Source organism: Myotis brandtii, unplaced genomic scaffold, assembly GCF_000412655.1.
Source record: "Myotis brandtii unplaced genomic scaffold, ASM41265v1 scaffold927, whole genome shotgun sequence".
In the NCBI taxonomy this organism is placed as follows: Eukaryota; Metazoa; Chordata; class Mammalia; order Chiroptera; family Vespertilionidae; genus Myotis; species Myotis brandtii.
The window spans coordinates 897,568-918,278 of NW_005371823.1; the positions used below are offsets into that span (position 1 = coordinate 897,568).

A 20,711-nucleotide genomic window follows, 5' to 3' on the forward strand; every position below is an offset into this window, starting at 1 on the left:
AGATAGGACTGAGGCCCATTGCAAAAAATTTGTGCACGGGGTGGGGGTCACTCAGCCCAGCCTGCACCCTCTCGCAATCCAGGACTCCTCGGAGGATGTCTGACTGCCAGTTTAGGCAGGGATCAGGCCTAAACCAGCAGTGAGACATCCCTCTTGCTATCCAGGACCGCTGGCTTCTAATCGCTCACCTGCCTGCCTGCCTGATCGCCCCTAACAACTCTGCCTGCCTGCCTGCCTGATTTCTCCTAACCACCTCTGCCTGCCTGCCTGCCTGATCACTCCTGCCTCTGCCTGCCTGATCATCCCTAACTGCTCACCTGCCTGCCTGATTGCCTCTAACTGCCTCTCCCTGTCTGCCTGATCTCCCCTAACCACTTGCTTGACTGCCTGATTGCCCCTAACTACTCGCCTGCCTGCCTTATTGCCCCTAACCACCTCTGCCTCAGCCCCCCACTGCCGAGACTTCATCTGGAAGGTCGTTCGACTGTCTGGTCTACTTAGCATATTATGCTTTTATTAGTATAGATGTGCCCAAAGATGCTCCAAGGTGTACAAAATATTATCCATTGTGGGTTAAGCCAAATTTTGTTTAAATTTAGTTGTTTATACATGCATAGAAAAACATCTTTAATGGTATGGTGATATAATGAAAAACTATATTAACAGTGGCTACTCTGGGTGGTGGGATGATAGAGGTCATTCTAAAATCTTTTTCAAATGTACCTATTATCAGGAAACACATAGTAAATATTAGGAAAGAAATCCTACATTACTTTTTGCTCCACCACCCCAGGTGTCTCTGTGCCATGCCTAGAATAGTAATGATACCACACTAACCTCCCAGCCACACAAGACAACATGCTGGGATTTTCACTAATGCTTATCCCTCTCAGTGAGGGCTAGAGGGTCTCTAAGGAGGAGAGCATAAAGCGGATCCCCTGAGGTTGCAATATTAGAGAACACTCTCCTTCTGACCTCTAAATAATTCTGGAAGGTTCCTCCTTCCCACCGAGAAAATACAGGTGACGTGTTCCATTTATTCTCTCAAGGTTACAGAGGTTGAAACAACCTGTTCCCATTCTCTAAAACAATTACCCCAGTAGGGGACTAGAGTGGGTGGTAAGCTGAGGTGCTTTTGAAAGCTTGGCTGTCAGCTTAGCTTTGACTTCAATAGCTTACTTGACTTACCCCAGGGTGCTTGACAAGCCAGAGGCAGAGCCAAGGATCAGAGCTCAGAAAGCCAGATTGATTTTGGGTTTGCACGGTTTGCACCCTGGGACAATCGACCTCTCTATCCAGCCTGACTCTGCTCTCAGGCTTCAGAGGGAACAGAAATGACGTCCTCCTGAAAGTCAGCCCCATTACAATGCAGTCTTGTGCTCTCCCAGATTTCAGTCTTCCTGGCCATCCCAGCCAGTGCTGAGACTTTACCTGATGACATAAGACAACCAGGCGGCTTCTCACTCACCTTACCTAGACATCAAATACTGCCAAGGCTTCCCATTTTGATTAAGAGACCAGTTGACACAAAAATTCAGGTTCCAGTACAATAAAAAAACTGATTATTAACCCCAGTCTCAACCCCTTCATACTTTCCTACAGAAAAATGGATGTATCATTCTTATTTTCATCTGAATTTCTTTTTTTACCCAAAATACAAATTAGATCTCATGGACTCCTCAGCCAAGGGAGGGCCGCCTTCACTCTCATTTCAATGAGGGCATGTGTGCCTGCTTCAGGGGCCCACTTTGGGAATCCTTTCCATCTGTTTCACTCTCCCTAGCACCTCCTTTCAAATACCTGCCAGCCTTTTCTGGTTGTCAGGATCTTGTTGAACCACCTGAATGGAGTGCTCACCAAATGACAAGCTTCTCTAAGCAGTATAGTTTCTGCACAGGCTGCTTCTAACATGGCTATAAACTTAATGACAGGTGTGGGGGTGGAGTGGGGTAAAAGGGCCATGTGCAAAGTTAGTATTTAATTTTCCCAAAATTCCTATTCTTAAAAGAACAGGTACGAGAAGAAAGCACTAGGATATTCCATCTCAGATGTAACTGTAAAATGCACCCACAAAGCTTCAGTTCTTTATCCACCTGCAAACTTTCCCCTGATGCAGCAGAATAAAATATTAAAGAGACCGTACGTGCGCTACTACATAATTCACTGTTTAAAGGTAGGGAAAAGAAATTGCAACCGAATAAGATCACATGACATTGTGCAGAGCATGGAGTCCTGAATTCCAAGGGAAATCAAGTTTGCCTAACCGTTGGACCAGTGCCAGGAGGCAGTGAATGAATTAAACAGGCATTTGTGATAGGTTTGTGCTTTGTGTGTCCTAGACACTGCTCTGGTTCCTGTGTCACATCTGGTTCCCAAGAAGGGGTATTCAGAGGACAGAACAAGTAGGAAGAGACTCGGAACAATAAGGGATACAGACTGCCCATGGATGGTTTCTAAGATGTATAACAATATGTTCAAGCTCATTGCTCCCGGCGGTCCTTTAATGCATCAAATAAGGAATGAGCCCTGGATGGAGCATCTGCAGCTCTGGTTTCTAGGTTCCCATTTCCCATCGGCCAGTGTGTGACCTTTAGGTAGGAGCCTGAGATGATTTCCAAGTTGTGTGGATGTGGTCCATGTTTCTAATAAAGTGAAAGAGACAGTTAACATGGTTCCCATAGGCATGGTACACAAACAAAGAATGTATTACCACCAGGATACTAGACTCAATGCAGTCTCAAATTCAGTCTAATTTGGATCTGAGACTTGATTTTTATATGTATATAAGGTTTCTATAGTTGCAGGGGCCAAGCTCTTTATGCTCTTTTCCTCTGATGATAAACTGAATACTAAATCACTCTTCTGTATGAATTTAAGACCTGTATTAATACCTTCCATCTTTAGGTTTGGATTTCTAAAATATGTTCCCTGAGGGGTCAACTAGAGGACCAAAGTAGCGTCACCCTCAGCATCACCCTTGGCACCATCCCTGCGCTAAATCCAGCTCCTGTTGGATACTGACATTTGTTTCCTTGAATCCTATTTGGTAATAAGCAAAAGGGAATCCCCAAACTCCACCTTAGTTACTTAGCTCATGAAAGGGGAATAATAGTGATGATCTGCCTATGAAGAGCCAGGTGGATAATTTGTGCTAGTGCACAGACCTACTAGAATATTTAGGTCAATTTTCATTACCAAAATGAATTCTTCAGTCTACAATGAATGCTACCAGAAACTCCTTAGTGACAGGAGCAACCAGAGAAAATGAAGGGTAGAGAAGCATAGAACTACTTGCCGAAGGAGCAGTGTACCTATGTACCTGTGAGTCAACTCTAGTGTCCTGCCATTCTTGTTTACAAACTGCATCCCATGGCTGACGTGGAGTTTGCTATTGACCATCACTTACAGAATTCATCTGTGGCCACCTCCAAATGCAAGCACTTCAGCGTGAGTCATCTGAGACTGGAAAGAGGGAGGAGGAAGAGGAGGAGGAGAAGGAGGGGGAGGAGGAGGAGGAAGCTATTGGCCTACCTGTGCTGGGAATCATTCTGGTCCGTAGATGGTATCGTCAAACACTCATCATGACCGTGGAAAAGACGTACTACATGCCCACCAAGTAGGTATCCTATAAGAGAATTATATTCTCCCATGAACTGATGCCAAGTTTAATAAAGAGAACACCATGCTTAAAGGGGTAAATCTGTTCAGGTCTGAGTCAGTTATGAAAAACACCAAGTGAGAAGCATTTAGGAAATTACAGATTCCATGAATTCAGGCCTCAGGCAGAAAAGACAAGAATGTCAAAACAATTCTGACATTGAAAGTTAAATAGGGTTTCAGGGATGAGCAAGTCCAACCTCAAAAGATAAGGTGAAAATAGTGTCAACTCATATAATTAAAAACCAAAAGGAAAATTGAGCTGCTACTGTTACGGAGATAAGGATTTTCCAATTGCTTGTGATGATTCCACACCAAAACCCTGGACGGGCCCTTACAATTTCACTGTGTATGCTTTGTGGCAAAATCCAAATCAGGTTGCTGGGAAAGAAAGAAGGTGCTGGGAAGGGGGCAGCAAACTGTTATTAAAAGTTGCCTTAGGATAAGCTAGCTTTGGAATGCATTTAACAAACACAGATCAAACTTGGACACCAATCCTACCGCATGGAGGGGAAGGCAGAATGACATTCTGGTTTTCCCGAGTTGACAAGCATAGATGCATGATCAAAAAGCTCCGAGCTTTAGAATAAGGAAAGGAATCTGAATAGCCATGGAGCTCAGAGATGGACAGGAGACAATGAGATTCGAGGACCTGACGACCAATTAGTCTTTGAATAAATTCTGAGCCTTAATTCAAAGCACAGAGTAGCAAGAGAGGGGCCCCAGTCTGAGCTTTACCTTGCAAAAACAAATGGACATTTTTTATCCCACTGAATTAAACAATTCTCCAGGCTAGTCTGTTCTCAGAAGATATATGAACTTAATATGCTCAATGTCTGCATTAGGATTTTTTTTAAAATCACATATTTAGATCACTCTAGGGGCTGGTCAAACTATTTTGGGTGTTGTATGAAAACAGTAGGAATGAGAAGTCGTGCCAGAGGAGAAAAGTGTTAGCTGTGTATCCTGTGCAGGGACAGGCCGATATTCCCTTTCATTTTTCCATCCAGGAAAGGCAAGTTTTCTTAAACTTCCCCAAACATTCAAACATATTTTTCCAACTTTTCTTTAACTTATTGTACTATTTCCAGTTGCATCTTTTTTTGCATTAAGATAATTCATGCCTGGCCCGTGTGCTCAGTGGTTAGAGTGTCAGCCATAGCACTAAAGGGTCATGGGTTTGATACCTGGTCAAGGTTGCAGGTTTGATTCTGGCCCCGGTCAGGGTGTGTGCGGGAGGCAACCCATTGATGAGTCTCTCTCACATCTCTCTCTCTCTCTCTCTCTCTCTCTCCTGCCCTCCCTCCACTGTGCTCCCCCCTCCCTCCATTCCACTCTAAAAATCAATGGAAAAAATAAAAAAATATGAGGAAATAGCAACAACTACAAAAGTATAATTCATAATATACTGTAAGGGAATTCTTAATAGCCAATTTATTTAGAAAAGTAAAATCATCTATGATCATTCTCTTAATTAAATTTTCCATCATCTCATGATGGTGAGGCCATGGCCCACTTGGAGATCATCATTTACAGTCCTCAGGCTCCTCCAATCAATATTCTATCCACATGGAGAAAACTGCCAAGTGCTGGTCCATCACAACGTTTCTTAATTGAAATATGCAGGGTGATAGGCAAGAAATAAGGGCCCTGATGAGGGTCACTTACACTCTCAAGGGCTGGAGTGTGTTTCTCACCAGGGGATGCTGACAGGCAATCGTCTGCAGGCCCAGATGACACCAGTGATGAGCTACCCTCGGGTACTTAATACTTCTATAAGGACCTTTCTGACATGATTTGCAAACACTTTTTAATTAATTTCCACAAGCCCTCTGTTGGGCCTAGAAAATAGTTTTATTCCTACAGTAATCATGAAAAATTTAACGTTGAGAAGATTCAGTCAAAACTTCATTGGGGAAGATTTAAACCAGAGTGTCTTGATTCCTCATAGAAAGGGACTGATTGACAATCAACATAGGGTGGTGGGTTAATTTTTGCATAAAACAAGGCGGGTAAACATACCCTGCCTTTTCAAAGCCTGCCACATGTCACCGAAAGAGGTAAAAGTCTGTTGTTTCCTGATTATTCAGCTTAGCTATGATGCCATCTGAAACTGGGGCATCACCTTGCCACTCTCAGCTTACCATTGTCAAACATCATGTCACAGGAGGGCATTCCCAATTTGAAGCTACTGTGCTCCCCCCTCCCTCCATTCCACTCTAAAAATCAATGGAAAAAATATCCTTGTGTGAGGAAATAGCAACAACTACAAAAGTATAATTCATAATATACTGTAAGGGAATTCTTAATAGCCAATTTATTTAGAAAAGTAAAATCATCTATGATCATTCTCTTAATTAAATTTTCCATCATCTCATGATGGTGAGGCCATGGCCCACTTGGAGATCATCATTTACAGTCCTCAGGCTCCTCCAATCAATATTCTATCCACATGGAGAAAACTGCCAAGTGCTGGTCCATCACAACGTTTCTTAATTGAAATATGCAGGGTGATAGGCAAGAAATAAGGGCCCTGATGAGGGTCACTTACACTCTCAAGGGCTGGAGTGTGTTTCTCACCAGGGGATGCTGACAGGCAATCGTCTGCAGGCCCAGATGACACCAGTGATGAGCTACCCTCGGGTACTTAATACTTCTATAAGGACCTTTCTGACATGATTTGCAAACACTTTTTAATTAATTTCCACAAGCCCTCTGTTGGGCCTAGAAAATAGTTTTATTCCTACAGTAATCATGAAAAATTTAACGTTGAGAAGATTCAGTCAAAACTTCATTGGGGAAGATTTAAACCAGAGTGTCTTGATTCCTCATAGAAAGGGACTGATTGACAATCAACATAGGGTGGTGGGTTAATTTTTGCATAAAACAAGGCGGGTAAACATACCCTGCCTTTTCAAAGCCTGCCACATGTCACCGAAAGAGGTAAAAGTCTGTTGTTTCCTGATTATTCAGCTTAGCTATGATGCCATCTGAAACTGGGGCATCACCTTGCCACTCTCAGCTTACCATTGTCAAACATCATGTCACAGGAGGGCATTCCCAATTTGAAGCTACTAGGCTCAGGATTAAAAACAGGGTTAAAGTCTGTGATATGAGTATTTTGCTCTAAAGTGTTACAATGTAATGTGATAACCTACAGGTCATTGGCATTTGATTATTCTGCCCAAATGTGATACTGCTCATGAGTGAGGTGAGGCCAGTATATTTATTACATAGCTTGAAAGGTGCATTGAGTTTGGCTCCAAGAAATAGGGTATGTCGAATAGACTTTGATGATCTTACTTCCAAGGGAAAAATAAAATACCGAGAATATATTTCATTTATTATTGTTAAATGGCCTTCCATAAATACAAGTAGAAACAAATGGCCAAACGTACTTTTCTTAGAGAGAAAGTCCTTCTCCCACCTGTATGGAGAGATGCATTGGGAAGAAATATTAACACCACCACCTTCTTGGCAAATAACCTCCTCTAAAATTGAAGTTGCTTAGTCTGTACACTTGTAACTATAACCATAAATAAAAATGAAAAGTTAGTTGGTGAGGGGAGATGCATATCCAAGTCCTAAATGCAGCTAGTGCTAAAATAATAGTGGACTCCAAGGATTAAAAATAGTTCCAGGAATGCTCATGTCATCAGAAATCAGGACATAAAATAATTCACACCAACATCAAAGAAAGGAATTCAGGTGAACTCAAGTCATGCTCACTGTGGGTCAAGACATTCACGTGGGAGCTGGGAAGCAGCAGAAAATGTCAATATGGACAGCACAGGACAGACTGGCAGGCTGAGGGCTGCATGCATATAGAAAGCGCACCTTCTTCGATGCTACTTCCTGAGCACGTAGGATGTACATTCCAGAGTGTTTGCATAAAGGAGGCATCCACTTGTATGTTAGCATTGGATATGGAGAGGTGCTGTGGCAGAAACAAAGATGAGACAGCCTTTAAATCACTTGGCCAGTCCTGACAGAAGCCGCTCACCTGGAATTTCAAGGATTGAATTAAAAAGCCTTGGTGTCATCCAACTCTTTCTACATAGCTGTAGAAGATTTCCTCCCCAGTCTAGAAGGGGCTTCAAAGTGGGACACTTTATTTAGGGAAGAGGAAACATTTAGCTACAGAGGTGAAATGTTGACTTCATCCCTTTAGCTGGATCCCTGATTTAATAGGAATTTATAAAATGTTTATTCTTGGTAGGATACAGGAACTCACAAATGGGAAAAATTACTCCAGTCTTTGGTCTAGGCAATGTAAAATCTGCTAACAGGATTGGCATGAAGGAGCTTCAAAACTTACCTTTGGCATTTCTCTGATCTTCAGATATTCCACACATGCACCCCTCCTCCCCACTAGCCAAGGGCTTGATGTCAATGATGCTTGCCTATTACATATTCCCAGGTGTAAAATCTCACCTGCATCTTCCAACCACTATGACATCTCACATGCTGAAACACTTCAAATTCTCTTTCTGTCTCCAGCATAAGCTTATTTCCTTATATCCCATTCTTTCAGGCTTGTTCTTCACTGGACAAGAGCTAAGCAACGTGATAAATTCACAGTAATGGCAACTAAAGAGTTAGCTGTCTCTGGAGGTCCCTGGGGCAATTTAGCAGAGTTTGCTGGCACACTACCTTATGCTGAAAGGATAACTCACAGTTAAATTCCAGGCTCCTAGATAACCTGGCAGGGGAGAGGATTTAATCACCTCTCAAGTACACTAGGTAAAGGCGCCTGTCTTATCCTGTGCAACCTGCTGTGGCTCTGTTCTCCTTGACCAACCGTTCCTAAAGAAAAATATTCTGAGAATGAAAGATGCCTGTGTTAGGAGGTACTTACAAGGTATCTTTCAGAGGACACGCTGACGAGGATGAGGTCATCTCCAATTCGAACTTTTTCTCCCTCGGACCTCTGTTTGGAAGCGGGATGTATGGTCCACCAACAGGCTTCTCCTACATAGAGACTCCTCAAGTTAGTCATTGCTTCATAGAAGCCATTGTCTCTAATTATGTCCCTCACTGTTTTCCCTGATGAGGAAAACACACAATCTCTCTCCTCGCCCCCCCCCCCTCCAGACCAAAATTTCTATTTAACTGTAAGCATTCCAGTCAACCCCATGTCTGCTTTTGCCAAATCTATCATTCTAATTTCCTCTAGAGACAGACAATGTTGGGAAAGAGTCTTGGAGGCCAGAAGCTACAGGATCCTGAGTATTTTAAATACATATAGAAAAATGCTTTCTTCACAGGCACTTACAAATCTTTGCTTTAAGAATTGACTTCATTGGACGATTGATCACTTACAGAGTTTTATCTTTGCCCCATATCTCCATAAATTCTACTAAAACATCAGTATTTCTACTGGGAATGATGAGAGATTTTCAAAAGGCCTAGATATACAGGAACTAAGATAGGTGTGAAGTTGACAGCAACGAAGAGAAATTGGCATTTTGATAAAAAAGAAAGCAGATAGATGGTGTTTAGCCAAGAGAAAACTAAAACTCAAGTCTTTGGGGAAGAAAATGGGTGGGAAGCCAATCTTAATAAATAAGGCCATTCCTGTTGCATATTCTCCAGAAAGTATCTAGAATTGGAGGGAACTGTTACTGTGAAGGCAACAGAGAAAAGGGGGTTGAAAACAGGAGGACTGGCTGAAAGTTTGAAAGGAACATTTAACCCCCTGCATCCTTTTTTTCTGTTCTGTACAGCCAGATGGGTAACTCTTCTTCCTCCACCCACAGAAGACTGGAAGCTCAATCCATGGAATGACAAACCATTAGAGGTCTGGTTTTGGAAACACCAGGCTGTCAATCAAGGAAGTAAAGAATATTGAAGAGAAAGAATAACTAAAATTCCATGTCCTGATTAGTAATCCCCAGCACCCTTCTCTTTGCCTCTGTCCCTCAACTCCGACCCTCAGCTAGTTGTGATGCTGAACACCCCCCCTAACCCCCACAAATTTAGGATTACTCTTTAAGGAAGCCTAATCCCCAAGATAAAAGATACTGCTGTCTGGGTGCCTCCAGGTATGTGCCTCAGTCCCATCTGGATTACCTGAGGTGAGGTTTAAGGGATGGCAAGTCACAGCCACACACTCTGAGCTCCCAGTCAGCTTTTACTGCCCTGATCTAAACCTGAATGGAGACAAAGGCATCTGAGGAAAGGCTGAAATGAATGACAGGAGAAAAACAAAAAGGGGGAAAGGGACTTGGAAAAAAACAAAGATTACAGGCAGCCAAAAAACTTTTTTAAAAATCTCATAATAATTTCAGAGAGATAAGAAAAAGTACATTAATGAAGCAACAATGAATGTATCCATGAAGGCTCCCGTTAGAAAAAAACTTCTCTGATCCTGAAAAAGAGAGAAAGAAGGGATTATAGGATCAAGTGGAACAATTCTCCCTCAAAAAAGAATGAAGAAAAACAGAAATAGGAAAGAAAATAAAATTAGAAAACCAATCTAGAGAAATTCCAGGATACAGGAAACAAGAACAGAGAAAAGGAAGGAAATCGACAAAGAAATACTATTAAAATGTTCCCAGAGCTAAAAGAGAAGGATTTTCAGATTGGAATGGCCTAGGAATTGCCTAGCACAGTGGAGAAGAGAGACCCACACCAGGGTCCATTCCTGTGAGACTTAGAACAGAAAGGATCCCATGTGCAGCCAGACCATTGTGGCATTTCCGACCTCAGGGCAAAAGAGAAGATCCAAATGGCTCCCCAAAAATATAAACAGGTCACACACAAAGTATTAGAAATTAACAGCCAGACCATAAACTAGGAGAAAATAGACGAAAACCTTTGGGGTGCTGAGAAAAATAAAATTTCCAATGTAAAATATTATCAATTACTTGTGAAGCTGAAATTAAGAAACTTTAGATGGCAACTGACCTCCCATGAATCTTTTCTGTAAAAGCTACTAGATAATGGGCTCCAACCAGGAGGGAGAAAAACAGGCAATCCTGTAAATATGGAATCTAGGAAAGAGGCAAAGGGAATTCTCTGGATGATGGAATGAGATGGAATCTAACCAGGAGAGAGTGTCAGTTCTATGGAATAGTTTAGAAATGTATGAATGATTGGGCCACAGAAAATAAAACAAATAAGATAATTATTAACTACCAGAAAACTCAAAAATAAAAAAGTGAACTGAGCATAGTATATAATGAGTTTCATTTACAAATAAAAGTCACAGTTATAGAAATATAAGTAGTTAATGTTGATTTGGTAGTTACATGTGAATAAATATATTGGGAGAGTAGGAAGAAGACAGGAAAGAGTGGAAGGTAAGAGTTTTTTTTTTATTATTCATTTGGAACCATCTACACTAATAAAAGACAAAGATGCTAATTGACCATACCTTCACTACTCCCACCAGCCAATCAGAGTGACTATATGCAAATTAACCCAACCAAGATGGCAGTTAATTTGCATATACCGTCTGGGAGTGAAGCAAGCCAGACGGCCAAAAACAAGTTGGGCGGTGGAGGCGGGAGTGAAACAAGCCGGGTGGCGGAGGGAGGTGGGAACGAAACAAGCTGGGCTGGGTGGCAGAGGGAGGCGGGAACGAAACAAGCTGGACCGGGCAGCGGAGGGAGGCAGGGGCGAAATAAGCCAGGCCAGGCGGCGGAGGGAGGTGGGAGTGAAACAAGCCGGGTGGCGGAGACGGGAGCGAAGCCCGCCTCAGCAGGTTTCGCTCCCTTCTCTGCTTCGCTCCAGCCGTAGGAAGCCCTATACTTGCAGGAATCTTCCTGCAACAGGCCTCTAGGCCGATATAATAATAGACAAACATGGTAATTGACTGTACCTTCGCTACTCCTCCCATTGGCTCATCAGTGTGAGATGCAAATTAACCACCAACAAAGATGGTGGCTAATTTGCATATACCGCTGGGAGCGAAGACTGAAGACACCGTAGAAGGAAGCCAAGCAATGGAGCGGAGGTAGTGGAGACAGGCGGGAGAGAAGCAGCAGAGAAGGGCGGGGTAAGAGCCGCAGAGAAGGGCAGGGTAGGAGCCGCAGAGATGGGAGCGAAGCCCTATTCTTGCAGGAATCCTCCTGCAATGGGCCTCTAGTCAATAAATAATACCTAATCTGGAAAGAATAACTAAGTAGTATATTATGTTATTCATAATAAAAGCCTAATATGCTAAGTGTCCAGTTGTCCATTCAACCAATCAAAGTGTAATATGCTAATGATATGCTAAGGTCGCTCAACCACTCACTATGACATGCACTGATCACCAGGGGACAGTCGACCAGTAAACCGGTTGCTATGACGTTCACTGACCACCAGGGGGTAGACGCTTTGACCAGTAGGTTAACATGCTGCTGGGGTCTGGCCGAGGAGGGACTGCGGGAGGGCTCCAGGGTGTGTCCGGCCAATGTCCCGCATCTCTCCCCAGCCCCAACTGTGCACCAGTGGGGTCCCTCGGCCTGGCCTGTGCCCTCTCGCAATCCAGGACCCTCGGGGGATGTCGAAGAGCTGGTTTTGTCCCAATCCCGCAGGCATAAAAGACTAATCTGCAAATTGACCGAACAGTGGAAGTACCAGTTGCTATGATGTGCACTGACCACCAGGGGGCAGATGCTCAATGCAGGAGCTATCTCCTGGTGGTCAGTGCGCTCCCACACGGGGAGCACCAATCAGCCAAAAGCCAAGCTCACAGCTGGTGAGCGCAGCAGCCCGTGGCAAGAGCCTTTCCTGCCTCCACAGCAACACTAAGGATGTCCAACTGCCAGATTAGGCCCGCTCCCAATCCATCAGTTTGACATTCCCCGAGGGCTCCTAGACTGCGAGAGGGCACAGGCCAGGCTCAGGGACCTGCCCCCCCCCCCCAAGAGTATGAATTTTGTTATTCATAAACAAATGCTAACCAATACCGGAGGAACTGAAAGTAGATGCCCCAGAAAGAGGCAGAAATCCAAAACAGGGATGGGTGGGGCAGGAGACTGATGTTTTCAATGGGCATAGGAGGACTCTTTATTTCTTTAAACTATGTGTAGATATTACTTTGATTAAATTTAAAATTTCATGACAAAAGAGATTGACCTCTACATTTGCAGGGAAATGTGATACTTGTATCTATTCTGTACTCTGGGCCACCAAGGGCATTTAGGATAAAGTAGGTTTTAAGTAGGCACATGGGGGAAGAGTCTACTCATTCTCCTGCCCTCTCCTGGGAACAGCTCAGTGGTCAGGGCTGTTCCCAGAATCAATAGGATATGGGCCAGGTGATGACCCTAAAATACATACAAGGAAAACACTAAAAGTACTGTTTTTTTTTCATATTTATTTCTTCCTAAGTCTAATTCTACAATTATGTTTAAATGCTAAAAACAAGCAGCAACAAAAAACCTTAAAAGGAGAAAAGAAAGAACTCAGTAATCAAAACCAAGGGAAAACCAAGGGGAAAATGATCACAAGTTATTTTAAGTAAGTCAAATTATTTAATATCCTTCATGTAGTGGGAATTCTAGAATTGTTCAAGAAACTGCCTCCAAACTTCTCCTCACATTCTCCTAGAGATTAAACTGAACTATTGAGCATTTACTTGTTTTCAACTCAGAAGAGGTTTCTGAACCAAAGGTGCGTTCAGAGAATGACCTGGCAGGAAACAGAATGGCACTCTGTTGGATTCTGAGTGAATCTCCTCCTGAAATGAGAAGTCCCTCCCCAGGCAACACAAACTTATCTGCGCTGTACACGCATTCTCCTTCTCCCTCACAAATACCAAGCTGGCCTTCTTCAAGGATGAGTTTGAAATGGATTTGGGTGAGAGAGGTAAAATAAATTAATTTAAAAGGCTCTAGGTTTTCGTGAACACCTGGTCAACCCTTTTCCACCTGTCTTCTGCCAAACTCAGCTTCTGATCAGCCAACTTGAACGTCGGTTGGCTCATGTATTCATCTGTCGGCAGAATTCATATCATATCTGTTTTTAGGAATTTTCAGGGTAATATCTGCTGCAACTTCCCTCTATTTTTATTGGAGGCTCTAATATTTAAAAAAAAATAGATTTCCTGAACACATGAATAGAAAGTGGTTTTTCTCACTTTCTTCCCAACTCTGAAAAAGTCTAAAGTCATTTTATTGATGTAAATAGAGTGACCTCTTATAACTTTTCTGATGACGTGCTCCAAGACTGACAGCTGGCTTATATTAAAGGCCAACTTCCATTCAGAATGTGGTACTTCACTCAATTTATAATTTTCAGAGAATGTTGACGGATACTTAGAGGAAGGTGTATTTTAAGAATAACACTTTAGCTGAAAACAAAGCAACCTTAAATCAAACTCAAATATATTCTTATTTTAGGGGAAAAATATAATGAGCTGAGGCAGGCCCACTTTTTTACTTTGTACAAATAGGAGGAGAGCGAGGGTTTCTCCTCAGGCATTCTTAGACACCACTGTGTCTGATGCAGAAACAGCAGGTACACATGGTTTAAACTCCAGAGTTTTTGTCTACATCATTTGCAAAATCAGACAATCTGCATCATTCCCCTCTGAACTGACAGTTTTATTTTATTTTTTAAATATATTTTATTGATTTCTCACAGAGAGGAAGGGAGAGGGATAGAGAGTCAGAAACATTGATGAGAGAGAAACATCGATCAGCTGCCTCCTGCACACCCCCCACTGGGGATGTGCCCGCAACCAAGGTACATTCCCTTGACCAGAATCGAACCCAGGACCCTTGAGTCCGCAGGCCGATGCTCCATCCACTGAGCCAAACCAGTCAGGGCTGAACTGACAGTTTTAGAACATTCACATGGGCTTTTGTTCTTTGGCTATCTAACAACGATCTCTTCCTCCTCTTTTGGGGAAAATGTTATGATGTTAAAGACTGCATCCAGGAAGACTCTTTCTGCCATGGGACCTAGGCTGTTTTCTCTTCCCTGGTCTCTCTTTGTTCCTGCCCCTTTTCCAAGACTGGGGCTTCAGCTTTAGGGCGGGTTCTACCCAACATTTTTCCAGTAAATTCTCATTCTGCTTGAGATAGCCTGAATCAGTTTCTGCTGTTTTCAACCAAGAATCCGGATTGGTACATAGCCTAACTTCTCAACTGAGCAGAAATTCCATATGTAATGCCCTTGGCAGATGCTCAGATTGCCCATGAATGTTTCCAGCCGCAGGGAGCACACTACATCCCAAGGCCAGCTGCTCCTCCGCTGAATAATTGTAGGTATTAGAAAGTGGTTTCCTTCACTGACGTGAAATATACTTCCTCTCAACTCCTATCCACTGCTCCATTGGTCTTTGGAATAACCCACAGCAAGTCAGACCTTTCTTTGATACTATAAATGTAATATAAATAAATAACTAGTTATCTTGACTGTTAATATTGTGACTAAACTAAAAATAAGTATATGATGTATATTGCTGGTGGTAAAAAACAATTAAGCAACATTAAATCATATAGTGAGAACTTTATATTATTTTTATTACTCCTTTAAACCTTCTATTTAAAAAAGAAAAAAGTTTAAATTTGGAGCTTCTATATCATGAACACTTTTCTAATATTTGACAACAATGCTTCAATTATTTAATGACATGAGTTTCTTTTCATTATATTTATTTTTTATGGCAAGCAGTTCTAAAATTGTAAGTATAAAAATAAGTAAATTTAAAGAAAATATAAAGTAAATGATAATAAAGTTGATGCACTGGAATGGTAAAAACCATGATGGCCATGTCACTGACTAACATTTGAGAACATTTCTGTAGAAATAGCTTGTTCACAGCAGAATAAAATGGGACTCCTCCTTTGATCTGGACCTTCTACCACATTATTGAAGCCCTATTGTGCTATCTGTGTTTTTAGCAGTTATTACCATTGGTTCTTATCAGGAATAACTTCCCCATTCATTTTCAGTACTTAACCCTATAAAACTGTTTTACTTTGAGACCAACAGACGGTACTTAAAGCATCGTGTTCTCTTAGTCTTAGTTCCTATGTTTCCATCATGTATTCTTCATCATTCTCCAAAATTTTATCAGACCTATTTCTTGACCCCAGTGGTTAGCTGGTTTGGAATCCCAAGTGAATAACATATTCGGTATCCTTCCCGAGACCCCACTGAGCAGGAGATCTGGGAATGTGGACTTACCTGTGGCATGTTCCCGTAGGCCTACATCAAAGGCAAGTTTATCTGTCTGGGATCTTGATGTAGTCAAACATGTTAGATACTGTGGAACAAGACAGATGCTCGTGAAGTCATACTCTTCATCAGGTCTTGGCATCTCAACACTAGTTGGCTCCCAGTTGTCAATGTCAACATTGAGCTACTGTGAAAAGGGCTTACCTTGTTCATTATTATAATACTTTTGAAATACACTTTTACAATATATTTAAAACCTCAAAGATGTTCTTGTCTGGTGACCCTGTGACTTAGCTTATGTGACCATATGTTGTAGAGATAAGTTTGACATATTAGGTATGCTTTAGTTCAAAGACACTCTGAGAAACCTTTAAACTGGAAACAATATAAATGGAACATAAATGACCAACAGTAATAGAAGGATTGATCAAATTTGGTACTTCCTTTTATGGTCTATTATGTTACCATTAATTGCTTTTATCAAGATGTGTAACAGCATGGAACAAATACAAAATAGCATATTTGTAGGGTTAACATACATGCAAAATTGAAATGCCTAGCAACCAGGCTAAAGGAAATGATGCAAACTGATAGCAGAAGTTATCTCTGGACAGAGGCACAGACCACGATGATTCCTTCACTGCTATTTATTCCCCGTTTTTCAAATTTTCTGCGAACTTTAAAACATCTCAAATAATGTCTATATTTTTCCAATTATAAAACTACATGGGCATGCAAAACTTAACAATGATTTTAAAAATAACTTAATAAAAGGAAAAAACAAAACCAAACCCTGGCCTGTTCCCCATTTCCTCTATTGTCAGGCCCAGCGGCTGACCTTAGGATTAGCCTGGGAGGCAGACATGCACTTGGAACGTGCTTTCTGGGTTCTACTCCTAGTTCTCTGCAGCCAGGAGATGAAGAGTCACCGCACGGTGTGGAGGCATGTCCCACAGGCTCTGTTCTCAGAGCTGCTCCTAAAGGAGCAGTGTAGTGTTTATGTTAACCCTGAGTGGGATTTTCTGGAAGGGCAGTAAATCTAATGATAAATAACATGGGCCTTCATATCTCTACCACGATGTTAGCCTGAGTTTTTAAGGCCAGGGAAAGTGTGCTGTTTGAGGTTTTGATTGTTGTATGTAGGTAGAAAAAGAGAGGTATTAAGGTTTTATTTTCCCTTATGGATAAGCACCAGGTTCTGAAAGAAAAATCATCACCTCTTAGTCCTAGAGATTGTCTGGGTACAAAGTTTCCCCACTCTCTAAATGTCCCCATCTCCTGCTTGGACAACCTTGCATTTGGTCATTTTTGTTCTCTGTCCTTTGCCACGAAGGACTACAACAGATGAACGTTCAAGCTGAAAAGGTCAACTTTTTACCAGTGCTCGGGGAAAGAAATGCTGCAATGAATGCATTATTTAAGAGGCAGCTGCTGCTCCCGCTGCCAATTTGATAGTTTAAGCTTTGAGATGAACTTTGCGGTGTGCTGCACGTGTAAATGTGTGAAAGTGAAGTCTTGAATGAATTTAACAGCTTCCATTAGAACAGAGAAAGAAGACAAATCTTCCTTCCACGGATAGCAAGTGAGGATGCTATAGGCAGCGACTGGGAGTGAATGTGACTCGAGTTGGCACAGATTATAGTTGATTGAGATCACACTAGTCTCCTTAACTCCCTGCCAAAGATCTACAATGTCTGGCGTTTACAAATTTATTTAAAACTTGGAAAAAAATTTTCAAGTTACATAAATTTTCACCATTCAGGATAATTTGGGGTCTAGATCCCTAATTAGCTATAGCCTGGCCAGCTTTCTCCTGCCTCTGGATTTACATAATACCTTCAAACTCTCCCAGCACTGAAGGCAGTGGATGTCAACCCATGTCCTTTAGCTAGTAAAAGAGGAAAGATTTCACAAAAATTTCATTTGGTGGATTTTCCCCCTGTGCTGGTTACCCTTATATACTCGAGAAGTCAGTTATCCCATAGTTTATTTGATCAATGAAGCAAATCTTTACTGAGAATCTAGTATGTTAAAGTACTGTACTTGGTGGAATTAGGTTTAGTTAAATAAAGACATGGTCCTTTCCCTCATGGAGTGGGGAAGAAGAGGGTCAGACATTATGCAAATGAAATATAGAATTGCAAACTGAGGTAAGTTATACGAAGGAAATGCCAAGACAACAATGTTACCTCTGCTGTTAATTTGATCTAGACACTTGCTGGTTTCCTGTTCTTTCCCCCCTCTGTATCTTTCCCCTCCTCCTTGAATGGTGAAAGCGAACACCCAGATGTGCTAGGGCCGCAGTTTGCCCACGGCTGATCTAGACACTTGCTGGTTTCCTGTACTTTCCCCCTCTTTATCTTTCCCCTCCTCCTTGAATGGTGAAAGCGAACACCCAGATGTGCTTACCATTCCACTAAAAGAGTGCCGCAGGAGAATCGCGTGGCCATAGAGCAGGGTCCTGTGGCCGCCCCCTTGTGCTGCCTGGTGGGGAAGGAGAGGGACAGTGTCAGCACGGGCCATTGTGGCCTCTCGCAAAACACAGCAGCACAAGAATCCTGTAAGACAAACTACAAGGAAAAGACACATTGCAAAGCTCCCAAGAAATTCATTCTAGAAGAGAGTGGCCAGCCTATGGGCGGGGGTGGCGTGGGGGGAGAAGACTCATGACCACGGTCATGCAACATCCTTGGGAGAGGGTGTGTCAGGCCAAACCTCTCTTCCAAAAGGGCCCCTGCCTGGCATCAGCAGAGATGCAGGGCTGTTCTACCGGAGCAGCATGGCAATGAGATAGGCACTCCTTACCTTCCTTTGAAACTTCTCAGAAGCATTCAGAGTGAGAGAGAGAAACAAATGTGATGTAACTACAGGCTAGCCATAGAAAGGCAGCTTGGGGCAGGTGGGTGGGCACATTCTGTGCCTGGTGGTCATTCCCCTTCACGGCTCTTGTGCCTTTTGCCCACTCACTTAAAGGGTCCTATTTACCCAAATCTCACCAACAAAGATAGCTTGGACATCGAGGCTTTAAAAGGGCAAATTCTGCAGAAATAGATCCTTCAGTTGAGGGACCATCGAGGTACCTTGGCTGCCTCACCAGGCAACTTCACTTCGGCTGTTCACTCAGTGGCAGCCCACCCAGTTGGGGAGGGAGGCAGAGAGAAGAGGCAGCCCTCCAGAAAGCCACTGTGTCGCTTCTTACCTTTTCCCTTAGTGGGATCCACATATAACCATTTCAACTGAGTACATGATATGAGACAAAACTATCATTTCCAGGTAACATGGAAAACTGAAATCTACAGAAAATTCTAGAATATTTTGGCATCAACATTTTCAATCTTTTACCTAAATCTTTCTGTCATGTTAACCTACCCTCAGATATGATCCAATTATTTTGATCACATACCCTTTTTAGGAAAAAATATTTGCAACCACCCCCCATCCCCAAATATACACACACACAAAGAGAATCCAAACCTTATGATTAAAATTAATCATATAGCCAAAGCTTATGATTAAATTTAATCATATAGAGAAATTATAACATTTTCCTTCTATATGCCAAGGGTGTCTTTTATGCACCACATTTTATTCGGAGCTACAGATTCACAGCCCAGGGGCCTGGTCCGAGATTCTGTATCTCTCCTGTATCTACCCTATATCAGAGCTACAAGCAATGGGGGAAAGCCGGGGGCATGGAGAGAAGGCAGAGGTTGGATAATAAAGCCTGGAGTGATTTTAATTCAACTCAACTTAGATGAACTTAGATGAACAGAATCACTCTGTCAGAGATGATTTTTCATGTTATACAATAAGCCTAAAGAAAAGAAAAAAACATAAACGTAGTATCTTGTTTAAAAAAAGTGGATAACTATATGTATCTCTCTCTCTCTCTCTCTCTCTCTCTCTATATATATATATATGTATCTGTGTGCACACAAATAGTATTTTTCTGTATTCTTGCAAAGAAAATTGTAGATATTTAGAGAACAAGCAGTGACCAGTTAGCCGGCCAATATGATTTTATGAAGGAATGAATCTTGAAAGTTGTGTGTGTGTTTGTCTCACTGGCTCAGTTCAGCGTTTTTTGTATTGATTTTTATTGAAGTGTGTTTTATTAATACATCAGAAAAGCTATTGCTTACAGACTAAATTTACCGGTGTGAACTGGTCAAATCCTCTTCCATGAAAATGATATACTTTAAGAAAAATCAAGGGAGATGGGGTAATGACTTGTGGGGAGGATTTGCATTAGATAAAATAGTCAGAGAAAAATTTGAAGAGGAGACACTTGAGCTGAGATTGAAGGGACATGGATGAATGTAGGAAACCATGAGGAAGAAGTGCTAAGGTTTTGATGTAGGAAAAGCTCGGCTAATTAGAGGAACAGAAGGGACAGTTTGGCCAAGTATGGCGATAGGGGGGAGATGGTTGTAAAATGTCATCACTTGACAGCCTCCTGTGCCAATTGGCAGAGGCGGTTTATTTTATTTTGTTTAAAAAATTTTAGGCAACATTTAAAAATTGAGGTTTCACATAAAAATCCAGATTTCTAGCTTCTCTTGAAAAATTAAATGGTCTGATAACTTCAGACTCTCCTTTGCATTTGGAAGCTGTCACTGGGCGCTGGGTTGAGGCTACCCCTTCAGGTAGCCCCCCTACAGCCTGGTTTCCTGGTTCTCTCTACCCATATTGCCCAGCCAGATTTGCCATGTTAATTCCTAAAAGTCACTTTTCACTCTCTAATTTAGGGACTTGAAGGGCCTAGTAAGGATTTATTTTTATTTTTATTTCAAGTGAATTTAGGTCCTATTAAGTTCAAGAGTACTGTGATCTGCTTTAAACATGGAAAAGATTATTAGCATGCTCTGGAGGAATGGGTTATAGAGGCAGGAGAGAACATGGAGGGACAATTAGGAGGATGCTACAGACAGGGG

At 42.1% G+C, this 20,711-nt stretch overlaps 1 protein-coding gene across 1 annotated transcript in view; it reads right to left on the bottom strand.

The window, feature by feature from the left end:
- RYR3 (ryanodine receptor 3) overlaps nucleotides 1–20,711 on the bottom strand; it is a 380,950-nt gene that overhangs the window by 303,581 nt on the left and 56,658 nt on the right. Inside the window, exons 4-8 of the mRNA XM_014532943.1 lie at nucleotides 18,187–18,261; nucleotides 15,787–15,865; nucleotides 8,516–8,628; nucleotides 7,495–7,594; nucleotides 3,532–3,625 (exon numbers count right to left, since the gene is read on the bottom strand). Of these exons, the coding sequence (XP_014388429.1) occupies nucleotides 3,532–3,625; nucleotides 7,495–7,594; nucleotides 8,516–8,628; nucleotides 15,787–15,865; nucleotides 18,187–18,261 (461 nt within the window). The remainder of the gene's footprint in view (nucleotides 1–3,531; nucleotides 3,626–7,494; nucleotides 7,595–8,515; nucleotides 8,629–15,786; nucleotides 15,866–18,186; nucleotides 18,262–20,711) is intronic.